General features: G+C 52.6%; 1 protein-coding gene across 1 annotated transcript in view; it reads right to left on the bottom strand.

Moving 5' to 3' along the window:
- Positions 1-1,125: 1,125 nt before the first annotated feature.
- Positions 1,126-12,644, bottom strand: part of LOC109922558 (pre-B-cell leukemia transcription factor 2-like) — a 69,351-nt gene continuing 57,832 nt past the window's right edge. Inside the window, exons 9-11 of the mRNA XM_048616526.1 lie at positions 7,376-7,464; positions 5,398-5,487; positions 1,126-1,900 (exon numbers count right to left, since the gene is read on the bottom strand). Of these exons, the coding sequence (XP_048472483.1) occupies positions 1,808-1,900; positions 5,398-5,487; positions 7,376-7,464 (272 nt within the window). The 3' untranslated portion in view covers positions 1,126-1,807. The remainder of the gene's footprint in view (positions 1,901-5,397; positions 5,488-7,375; positions 7,465-12,644) is intronic.

Raw genomic sequence — 12,644 nt, 5'->3', positions numbered from 1 at the left:
GGGGGAAGAGAGCGCGCGAGGGGGGGAAGAGAGCGCGCGAGGGGGGGAAGAGAGCGCGCGAGGGGGGGAAGAGAGCGCGCGAGGGGGGGAAGAGAGCGCGCGAGGGGGGGAAGAGAGCGCGCGAGGGGGGGAAGAGAGCGCGCGAGGGGGACAGGAAAGAGACAGCGAGGAAAGAGAGAGTCAGGAAAGAGAGAGCGAGAAACCAAGAGAGTGAGAGAGTGAGCGAGATCCTTCTAGGCTTCTATCAAAGGTCAATGTTCTGAACTAACCGGTTACAAAGATCTGCCCAATTTACCCAAAAACAACTCTAAACTGAACTCAGATTTGACAATCTCATCAACTTCAATCATGCCCTTTACATATAAAACCAAGTCAATTCTTTTTAAATTACACTAAATATCCTGCACCAAAAGCAAAAGGAACGACTGCCAAATTAAACAATGCTGCTGGGGGCTCTTTGTAAAGAGATACTCTTTCATCGCGCCCAGGAAGCACAGTCTGACCTTGGAAAAACTCATACAGGCAACAACATTATCCAGTTTTTAAACAGGGGAAGCTGGAAATCAAAGGGTGATAGACTGAAGGGGTAAATGTGGAAAGGCAGTGAGAAAGAAAAGGGAGGAACAGAGGGAGGAAAACAGGGATTCAAAATGAAAGATAGATTGAAAAAAGGTGACATCAACAAAACATCCTCACAACGTAAGTGTGTGGGCCAAGTGCCGGAAAATGGGACTTAGTATTGGTTGAGAGTTGGTGCAAACTCAGGGGGCTGAAGGGTTGCTCTGTGCCGTGATGAGATTCTATGGAAACACAATAAAGGAAGCAGTAAACAAAAGGGGAAAGAAACAGTGAGCAAGGGAAAGATGCAAGTGATGGTGGGAAATGGGGACAACACAAGAGATTTCCCTGTCCTCATCCAACTCACAGAGTAAACTGGACATGGTGTCAACTGCACCATCATCACATCTCGCCAAACCGAGAAGCATCAGATGTGGACGGCTGAGCCACTGGTCTAATTTGCTTTTTGCCTGAATCTCCGCGTTAAGGTCCAGAATGCACTCGGACCAGCCCGGCCCCACCACCACGGAGACCCCAGACTAGCTCACAGTCAAACAGCGTCTGAAACACAGTATCGGGAGCGCGGAGATGGGACTGGGGCGGGGAACCAGTCAGCTGGTTCACATACAGCCGACAAACTGAAAAGTCTCCCAGAGTCCGCCTAACAGCCCGAGTCCCAGGCCTGTCGCCGCCTCCTCCTCCTATTGGGCTGGCTCCGGCACACCCGTAGCGTGGACAGCGTCCCGATGATGAGAAATAGCAAATGCACCATTTTTCATAGCTGGGTTGGCACTTGGCTGCCACCTCCCCCCGCCCCCCAACTACCTTTGGTACTTGGTACTGACTCAGTTCAGACCACAGTGGGCGATGCGGCGTGGTCTACAGGACCCATTGCCACTGCAAACGGTGCACACTGAAGCCTTGCCTCTTGCTGTTTCTTTCTTCACCTCCATCCTTTATAGCATCCTTTCCTTTTATCGTCACACTGAAGGTAAAGGTTTTACAGCGAAACATAAGGTGGTTGGTTAGTATCAACATCACCCATACCCCACCCCCATTTCTTTCCTTCTCCTTGTGTGTGTGTTTTTTCTTAAAAATCTCCACCCGCCCCCAAACTTCTCATCTCTCCTTTATAGTCGTCTTCTCTTCTGGTTGGCCAGCTCTTGGAGCGAGCCCATCGGGCCAAGGGGGTTGGGGGGGGGGTCACACGGTTCCGTCGCCTGGGTGGGGGTGGGTTTGTTGGGGGAGATCAGTTGGAGGTATCCGAGTGCACGCTTCCGGGACCTTCCGTAGGCGATGTCACTGAAGAGGGAGTGGTTGCATCCTGCCACCCTCCATTAGCCTGGGGGTGGGGGAGGGAAGGAGGAGGAGGAGAAAGGAAAGAGAGAGAGAGGAAAAAGCGTTAAGAACCAGGCACTGGCCGTGCTGAGCTTTTTCACCTGAAACGAACCCGGACGGTGCAGAAGGGGTTTACAAGGACACTGCTGCGGCTGGAGGGTTTGAGCCGTAGCGGGGAGAGGCCGAACAGACCAGGGCTGTTTTCCCTGGAGCGTCGGAGGCTGAGGGGGGGCCACCTTATTGAGGTTTATGAGGGGCATCGACAGGGTGAATGGATAAGGTCTTTTTCTCCCCCCCAGGGTAGGGGGAGTCCAATACTAGATGGGTTTTTTTTTGGGGGGGGGGGGTGGATTTAGAAGGGACCTAAGGGGCAACTTTTTCCCGTCATCGGTTTTTCCGTCATCAGTAAATTTGGACATTTTACAGTTGCCTTCCTTCATCCAAATTCCTTTCAACTTGTAATTTTTCTAACCAGCCTGTTCAGTGTTATCGTCACACACCCCTGGAGCGGGTGGGTCTCTAACCCGGGCCTCCCGGTCCAATGGGTATGACACTACCACTTCACCACACAAAGGGCCCTAGAGTAAACCCACCAGCACATTTACAGAGCACCCACTTGAGAACTGATAGCTTTAGCCACTTGTTCAGAGTTATTAGCACACACACCTCCGGAGGAGATGGGACTTGAGCCTGGCCCTCCTGGCTCAGAGGTTGGGACACTACCTCCGTACCAAGTCGCAGCTGGGGCCCTAGCGCCGACCCCTGCATTGGTCACCGAAGACAACCTCTCTGTCTGACCCTGCTTCCCAGTGGGATAACCGGTTCTCCATCTGGGGAGCACACGGCGCCTTCCACAGGACTCCCCCACCCGACCAAAGCACTTCATAAACTATTGCAGCATTTTTGGAACGTGCTCCTCTGGCTGCAGTGCACAGCAAGCTCCCACAAGCAGCAAACGCCACACCGACCCAACAATCCAAGGTGGGTTCAAGAGATAAACGCAGCCAGGGGATGCCCGAGAGATTTCTCCTCCCCCACTCTTCCAAAATCTGGCTATGGAATTTCTCCCCTCCCGGCTGGGTAGGTCAATGCGCAGGGCTTTGCAAAGTGGGATTACAAGCTAAAATCCGGGTGCCCCAAAATCCAAGTCGTGGGCCAGGGATTTCGGATCAGGTCCTCCCATTCTCACTCTCTTCACCTCTCTCAGCCATGACGAGTTTTAAGCCTTGAAATCGGGGTCAGGCTGGGGGAACAGGTTCGAGAAACACTGGTTTGTCGTCCCGTGCAAACATCCAAACTTGGAAAAAGTTGACGGCCATTGTCCAGAGGCGGGATGGTGCGGGCAATCCAGTTAAGAACTCAATCGGAGAGGCGAGTGGTTTTTAAAGGGAGGATTTGCAAAGTGGTCACCTCCTGCCAAATGCCTCAAGTAGACTGTGCATCTGAACTCTGGAAATCTACCCCCTGCCCCGCGCGCGCACGCACACACACACACACACACACACACCTCACTGTCTCGCCATCTTTCTTGGTGCAGCTTTCGCGAGGCACCCACTTGTTAACTTGGACCAAGCCTTTGGCCACCTGAGCCGATGTCTCACGCTGGGGAGATCATAGAATCCCAACAGTGTGGAAACAGGCCATTCGGCCCCAAAAGCCCAAACTGACCCTCTGAACAGCATTCCACCCAGCCCCATCCTGCTACCTGTCTAACCCTGCATTTCCTGTGGCTAATGCACTAACTTACACATCCCTGAACACTATGGGTAACTTAGCATGGCCAATCCAATTACAGTCCAAGGATGTGGAAGTTGGGAGGAAACTGGAGCACCAGATGGAAACCCACGTAGACACAGGGAGAATGGGCAAACTCCACACAGACAGGGTGTTTGAGGCTGTAAACAAGCCCATGTCCCTGATGCTGTGAGGCAGCAATGCTAACCACTTAGGCACCATGCCACCCAAAACATTTATATAAATGAGGAAAGCACCAATCCTTATGGCACACCGCTGGACACAGGCCTCCAGTCTGAAAAGCAACCCTTTACCATCACCCTTCGTCTTCTACCTTCAAGCTAGACCTCCCTCTATTCCATGTGATCTAACCTTGCTAAATCAGTCCATCATGAGGAACCTTGTCGAATGTCTTCCTAAAGTCTATATAGATCACATCCATCACTCTGCCCTCATAAGTCTTCATTATTACTACTTCAAAAAACTCAATTAAGTTAGTGAGACACAATTGTTTCATCTTGGTGAAGGCGCCATACAAATCCAAGCCATTGTTGCTTCAGTCACAAACAGGAGCAACGGACTAGCAAACGCCACGAGGGAACAGTCGAGAGCGTTCTCTAACCTGGACAGCCCTCACTGTACCAGCACACACTATCTCATCGTGTTACCGCTTCCAGCAGCACGGTCCCAGTGACATACGGAGATCATTCTGCATCCCTGCAGCAGTCAGGACCGAGGAAGCCCCTCAGGCGGTAAAACACACCCTCCCTCACAGGGTCACACCGACCCACCCCTGTCGCCCATCGCTCCACATCTCTATAGGGCAGAACGTCGCCAGCTCCAAATCCAAGTGAGCAAAGACACAGGCCAGCCGACAGGATTCAAGCTGGTGCAGCGAATTCTCAAGAAAGCTAACAGGATGCTGGTGTATAGGGATGCAAACTTTATGCTGCACGATTATACGAAACCCTAGTTAGACCGCACATGCAGGGCTGAGCACGGATCTGGGCACCGCACCTTTGCAAGGATATACTGGTCCTGGGTGGGGGGGCAGTTCAACACAGGTTTTCAAGAACGATACCTGGTCTTTGGACTTAGGTTTGAGGAAAGATTAAACAATATTCTCTAGAATTTAGAAGACAAAGGGTTGATCAAATAGAGGTCTTCAGGATATTAACAGGGACAAGACGGTTGATAAACTATTGCCACTGGTTGCATATTCTAGAAACAGTGGGCAGTGTCTCAGAATTTGGGCTAGATCATTCATGACAGATATTCGAAAGCACTTCCACACACAAAGAGCAGTGGAGGTTAGGAAGTCTCTTCCTCAAACGGTGGTCGATGCTAATTTAATTGTTAAATTTAAATCTGAGCTAGACACACTTCTGTTGGTCAAGGGCATTGAGGCGTTTGGGTCCATGGTAGGTATTTGGAGAGAGCGCACAGATCAGCCACGATCTTACTGAATGTTAGATCAGGCTCAAGGGGCTGAATGGCCTACTACTGCTCCCATCGCCCTAATTTGGTGGGTAGGAGAGCGATGAGCTGCTAGGAGGAGTAGAAACCCCAGCTCGGAGCTCATTGCATGGCTGGGGGCGGGGTGGGGGGTGTTATCCCAAGAAAGAGAGGGTGGACCTCCATAATCTGGTGTTTCAGTCCCCCGCTCCCCTGCCTCCCCCACCCACCCACCAACCTACACCACCACCCCCATCTCCAACGCCCTCCACCCCACACCCCCGCCAAAGTCGGAGCAGGGGTTCACCTTACCCTCACATCCCGGGGGCTGTAGATCTGACTGACACCCAGTCCCTCACCGTAGCTCCCAGTCTGGTTCAGGGAGTGACGTAGTGACTCCACCTGTTGGGGGGTGGGGGAGAAGATTTAAGACAGAGGGCCTTCAGTGAGATATCCACCAACATCTGACAGTGCCTTTTCATTACCGCGTGAGGGTGGGAGCATGAGATACATACAAACATTCCAGGTACTGAGCTGCCCCACGGCCATGTTTGTAGGGAGCCCGGTACTCCGTTGGCCCCATGCGGTGCAAACCTCACCCCATCCAGGACAGCCTGACCATTCTGTGTCCATCTCCGTTAACGCTTCGACCCTCTTCCCCCACCCCCCCACCACCGTCCATCGTCCTCCGTGCACCAGGGACTAGCGCGAGTGGAGCGTTCCCGAAGGAGGCTGGGGCAGGGACCCCCATCTGCTGTTGGGGCCGGTGAAGCCGGTGATGTGCCCCCAGACCCCATCCCACAGGACGCACTCACGCCGCTGAGCAGAGCTAGGGGTATCAGGCGGAACCTGAATTTACCCCTCTCCTGGCCACGTAACACAGCAGAGGGGCATTTGGCCCGTCAACAGGGATAGCCCATCCCTGATCTCCAATTTCCCGCGCCATTGTACGATGGAGCTTCCCCAACCACTGTCCCGCAGCCGGTCCTGGCCCACTCCGCATTTCCCAGGTCAACAGGCTTTCTCCGCAATGCCTCCACCCTGGCGGGGAATTCCCCCACCTGCTCCACCCTCCCAGGGACGGCCTGCCCCATGGGCAGGAGCCCTGGTACCTGATGACAGGAAAGGATGGGGTTCCAAATGGCTCCAGGGAACCGGGGATCCCAGTGGGACGGGAGGCCAGGACAGACCCCCGAATTGGAGCAGAAAGGGGGCGGCATTTCTTACGAGCTCTCTGGTCGTGCAAGCTAAGGCAGTGCCGTCTGGCAGCGAGGTTACAGGAGAGCTCCTTCGCGTCTACGCTGACTCGTCACCATGTAGTTCTCCACCAGCCCTAGCGATCCACATCACCAGCTTCACGCACCTGCCCCAGCCTCCTTGGGGAACGCTCCACTCGCTCTAATCCCTGGTGCACGGAGGACGACAGACGGCGGTCGGGGGGAAAGAGGGCCGAAGCGTTAACGGAGATGGACAAAGAATGGTCAGGCTGTCCTGGATGGGGTGAGGTTTGCACTGCATGGGGCCAACGGAGTACCGGGCTCCCTACAAACATGGACATCTGAGCCCCGCGAGGGGACAGCGGAGGGGCAAGGCCGGGATTCTACCTTCCGACTACAGCCTTCTGAGCTGCTTGGGCTCAGGACCAAAAGAAAAAACACGTGCTAACCATACAAGCGAAACCGCCTCACACTTAAATCCCATGATGTTACGCCTATTTTTATTCCCCACCACCCCACCCTATTCATGGGGTGTGGCCAACACTTGTTGCCCATCCAGAATCACACAGGGGGCAGCTCAGAGTCACTGCTGTCAATCACATGTAGGCCAGACTCAGTAAGGGCAGCGGATTTCCTTCCCTCTAAAAAGGCATTAGTGAACCAGTTGGGTTTTTTTCTCCCCCCAAACCAAAAAGCCAGCCATTTATTTTAATGCCAGATTATTATCGTTAATTACAACCGAGTTCAAGTTACCTCAGCTACCACGGTGGGACTCGAATCTGTCTCGGGATTACCAGTCCGAGGGCCAGTCACTTTACGGAGGACGTTCACGATTAAGGCCCTCAAAATGGCCAATCATTGCCATGACCACCCTCACCTGGGCGGCCATTGCAATCCTGCACAACTGTGACCTCAGATATTTTCTAAGTAACCCGTTCAGTAGATGTTATCACACACATCTGTAGCAGGAGGGACTTGAACCTAACTTCCTGGTCCAGAGGTATGGACACTACCACTGCGCTGCCAGAGCACAGCACGAGAGCTTTACGTTATAGAATATGAGCATTACTAACCTGAGCCCCAGGATATGAATCCCCATTTAACCCTTGCATTCCCATGAACATGTCACCAGAGCCGGATAGATTAAACGATCCAGAGGAACCTTAGGGGGTGGTGGGGGAGGTCGGGGAAAGGAGTGGAGAGGGAAGAGAGAGACAGAGAAAGAGAAAGAGCGAGGAAATATCAAGGGCACTGTAGATCAATATCAAACTTACAAAATGGATTCAGTGTGCAAGATGTTCATCACAGAAGACTTCAACATTAATAATTCCGCCATCGCCCCCCACCCCCATTAGGTCAAACATTCTTATACTCTGGTCTTATACTCTAACACAGGGCCGCAAATATCAGGCAAGGTAACTCAGAGGCACCAGTTCCATTCAAAGTGCTTCGCCCTCGAGACTGAAACTGTCATTGCGTTACAATCAGCTCCACACAACATTCCTGCTGTAGCTAATCAGAGCCCAGAGACCCACTGAAACCACTAACACGGCCACATCTCCACACCACACACACACACACACACACACTAGATACATCAGCAGCCGGAACGGGGTGGGGAGGGAGGGAGCAGGAAGTCTACTTGGTGGCCCTAAGAGATAGAGAGAGAGACAGCGCGAGCGAGAATGAGCCACAGTGGTTGCAAGCATGACGGAGCGAGAAAAAGGACAGAAAAAAATGGAGAGAAAGAAAAAAAATGAACAAGACAGAATGAAGGAGGGAGGGAAAAAGGAAAAGAGGGTGCAGAGGAGGTAAAAGCATAGGAGGTAAAAGCATAGGAGTTGTCAGTGAAGCCAAGGAGGAGGAAGAGAGGAAGAGATCAAGAGGGAAAAGGGGTGGCGGGTGGGGAGGAGAAGGGAGGAGGAGAAGGGAGGAGGAGGAAGAAAGAGAGGAAAGGAGGCAGGTAAGCAAATCAAGGAAATGATCATGAATATCCAAGGCAATATTGTTTGCCTGTGTATGTCATCATGTCTATGCACACACGTGTTTGTGTTTGTTGGTCCTAGGCCACTACCCTGAGGAACTCCAGCAGGGATGTCAGTCATCTCAGCTCCAGGACCTCGAACAACCACGACCATCTTCTATGTGTCAGGTATGACTCCAACCACTGGGAGAGTTTTCCCCGTGGTAGCCATTGATTCCAGCTCTTTTGTCCATGTTTGACCCAAGGCTGTACTGAGGTCAGGAGCTGAGTGGCCCTGGCAGAACCCAAACTGGGCGTCACTGAGCAGGTTATTGCTGTGGAGGCGTTGCTTGATAGCACTGTTAGTGACACCTTCCATCACTTTACTGATGGTAGACTGGCAGGGTAGCAGTTAGCCGGGTTGGATTTATCCTGCTTTTTGTGTACAGGACATACTTGGGCAATTTTCCACATTGCCGGGTAGATACCAGTGTTGTAACTGTACTGGAACAGCTCGGCTAGGGGAGCAGCAAGTTCTGGAGCACAAGTCTTCAGTACCATTGCCGGAATGTTGGCAGGGGCTGTAGCCTTTGCTGTATCCAGTGTCTCTAACCATTTCTTGATATCACGTGGAGTGAATAGAATTGGCTGAAGACTGGTATCTGTAATGCTGGGGACCGCTGGAGGGGGCCAAGATGGATCGTCCACTCGGCACTTCTGGCTGAAGATTACTGCGAATGCTTCAGCCTTATCTTCCCTGAAGGACATTTGTAAATCAGATGGGCTTTTAACAGCGGTTAAAGACTTTTTTCAGCTTAAACGTCACTATCTACTGTGCTGGGATTTGAACCCATGGTCTAAGAACTTTAGCCTAGAGTGGGCTCACGGGGAGTAGCAGGTGTACATGAGATATTGAACCTGGGGGAGGGAGTGGGGGACATAAAGGAAGCGTGTGTTAGTAAAAGGAAGGGCAAAAGGGAGTGGGGGGGTGGGAGACAGAGAGAAAGCAGGATGCACTGATTTACCTGAAGGTAGACAGGCAGCAGATGCTGTGAGCAAACTAAACAAAGAGGGCGCAGAGTCAGTGACAGCCCATCCACAATGCTGTTGCACCATGAACCAAGGTCAAATCCATACATTTTTAAACATACAGTCAATTCTGATACTCTGTTGTCTGTTGCTTTTTTTTTAAAACAACAGAAGCACAGGAAGAAAATTAATGTTTCTGCCAATGGGGTGGATAAACTGCAAATTAAACAGGTGCAGAAAAGGAGATTCTCTCATCCTCTGGGTTAAGATGGACACTTGTCAAGCAGGTGCGCACACACACACGCACACACTCTCTTCCCCCCACAGCTTATCCACTTAAGTCTGCATATCCCTGAACACCATGCGCAAGTTAGCATGGCCAATCCACCTAACCTGCACGTCTTTGGACTGTGGGAGGGAACCGGAGCTCCTGGAGGAAATCCACGCAGACACGGGGAGAATGTGCAAACTCCACGCTGACAGTCATCCGAGGCTGGTATCGAACCTGGGTCCCTGGCACTATGAGGCAGCAGTGCTAACCACCGTGCCGCCCTTAATGGAGGGGCCAATCATGGCACTGAACAGGAGCTCAAAGCAGGTTAGCGTGCCAATGAAGCTCAACCTGGAGCTGAGGAGAGGGTTGTGAGTGAGACAGCAACACAGCACTGACACCACAAGAGCAGGAGGAGGCCACATAGCCCCACAGGCCTGTACTCCCGCTCAATGAGATCGAGATTGAGGCTGGCTCCTGACTCCCACTTCAGTTTCTCCGCTCGTAACATCGTCACCCTTGGAGAAAACCCCAATCCATCCCACTGTCGTCGGAAATGAGCCGTTAGTCAACCGAAGGCATCTGAACCGAAGGTTCAGTTCTCAGCTCAGTGCGTGAAGACATCAAAGTGCCCAGGTCCAAACATCAACCAGACTCCTTCCTCCCAAAACCGCATCCTACCATGGGCTACGTAGCTCCACAACCCAGCTTGAACTTCTGCAGCGCATCCCATGACCTCAGGACTCTCCCCAAAAGGATTTCCTGCCCACAAAGCAGTGTGGGAGCGCCAGCACTGTTGGCGTGGGCAACCAAGTTGCCCGCAGAAAACTTGGATGAGCCCAAATGTCACAAGGATGAGCAGATTGCCTGTGTGTTCTTCCTGACGTCAAATGAAGGACCAGGGCTCTGGGTTGAAGTCCTGACCCCACCTCCCCCTGTGCTGTGCTGTGGGTCCTGTGTTGTCCCACATGATAAGGTAGTCAGGGCCTGAGTGCACTGACTCTACTAGCAATGCAGCGCCCAGAGGGCCCGACTATGTTCCACACTGGAATCCTGGGCATTCCATGTGTCCGCAGTCTCACAGGCTACTTACTGTTGGGTGAATTGACCACTCCAGCCAAGGTAGCCCCTCACTCTGAGAGACAACCACCTTGGAGGTACTGAGAGATCTCCCAAGGTTGAGTGATGTTCCAATTGAGGTTCGCCGTTCCTGTTTTATCCGCATTACCAAAATCCAACCCCCCCAGTGACTCTGGCCCCAGTCTTTCCAAGAAGGTTCCATTACAGCATGGACGTTACTAATCACCATCAGGAAACATGTCAGACCAAATGTGATAATGGCTTTAAATTCATTCACAAGATTTTGGGCCCAGCCCTAATTGCCCAGCGTGTGAAGGTGATCACATGTCGGGCAGACCGGGTAAGGATGGCAGTTTCTTTCCCTGAAGGACGTAAGCGAACCAAATGGATTTTCCCTGACAATGGTCATCATTAGATTCTTAATTCCAGATTTTTTTTTTTTTTTTACTGAATCCGAATTCCACCTGCTGTGGCAGGATTTGAACCCGGAGCATTATCCAGGGTCTCAAGGTTAACAGCCCAGTGATAACACTAGGCCATCGACTCGTCCACGGAAGTCAACTACGATTGAAGTATAAAGCCTGGGGAGCTCAGTCTCATTGGTGTAACATTACTCCACGAATTTCAGACCTTCAGTCGGGGATTAAGTTTACTCACCCTGATCTACAAGATGGACATCGTCAGGCATAATGGGGACTACTGGTTGCTTTATTTCTTTCCTTTAGAAAGGGGTCTGCCCTTGAGATGGAGTTTCCAATCTCTCAGTGTGAGGGGCGGCGAGAGGATCAGAGACCGGCACAGCTCTGGCGGTGGGGGAAGATGGCACTGTGGGTTTCAGGTTGAGGGGTCCACCAGCAGGTTCTCAGACTCCAGCCCAGTAGCAGGCACCTGCTGTTGTTGGCCCCCTGCCCAACCCCACACATGGTGGTGGTGAGGGGTTGGGGCTGAACCCAGAGAGGGACAAAAATATGTCAACCTCAGTGAATGGACAAGTCAGAAACTCACTCAATTAAAGGTGTAAATGAAAAGAAAACACAAAGGAAAAGGTGGAGAGATTTGGGGGGGGGGGGTGGTGGTGGTGGCAGAGTGAAGAAGCAGAGAAGATGGGATGAGGAGAGGAGCGAGGGAGGGTGGAGAGGAGGCGGAGGAGAGAGGGCGGAGAGTGTGCTGGACGGGACAAGTGAACAGGGCGAGGGCAGGGTGACAGAGGGCGGAGTGGGGTCGAGGGTGCGTGGATGGGGTGGGGGTGAGGGCAGAGTGGGCGAGGGAAGGGTGGGACGAGGGGCAAGAGGGGTAGAAGAGGATCTAAGAGGCGGAAAGGGAGGGGGGGAAGAGACAGAGGAGAAGGGGGTCAAGCAGGCAGGGAAGTGGGGGACGATGATGCAGGAGGCGAGAGATAGTGAGAGAAACAAAAACGGAGAAGGGTCGGGGTAGTAGGCAGGAGCTATTGAGGAGAAAGAGAAACACCAGGATCAAGATGAAGAGAAGCTTCAAGTTGCAGAGATATCATTAATGCACAGCAAACCACCACCAAGGCCCTCCCCATTACTAATCCCACCATTCACCCCTCAACTCACACAAACCCTTGACCAGGAAAGGGTGGGGGAAGCAGGATCGGTGGGGGGGGGGTCAAGGAGAGACTGCCACAGAAGAATCATGATGAAGCAGAAGTCTACCCTTCCTGCAACCTCAGCACAGACTGGGAGAAGTGGAGCTGAGTTACCTACCCCACAAACTTCCTGCCTTGCTCAGGATTTCCCACCCCTACACTTTCCCCAAATACAGGGTGGTCCTACCCAGTGCAGTGAGGGTACCCCCGGGAGATAGGCCCACCCCCCGAAGCAGCTGTCCAAAACTGGAAAACCCCCCCCACCCCCCGAAGCCCAAGGTGGTCCGTGGACTGTTGCCAACCCTTCAGGATTTCACTGGACTGCCCAGGAATTGCAGAGTGAGTGAGTGAGCGAGCGAGCGAGTGCTGGGACAGCCTGGGGGTGCAGGG

This window comes from Rhincodon typus, chromosome 35, assembly GCF_021869965.1.
Source record: "Rhincodon typus isolate 14 chromosome 35, sRhiTyp1.1, whole genome shotgun sequence".
Classification (NCBI taxonomy): domain Eukaryota; kingdom Metazoa; phylum Chordata; class Chondrichthyes; order Orectolobiformes; family Rhincodontidae; genus Rhincodon; species Rhincodon typus.
This window is presented reverse-complemented; position numbering and strand designations above follow the sequence as displayed.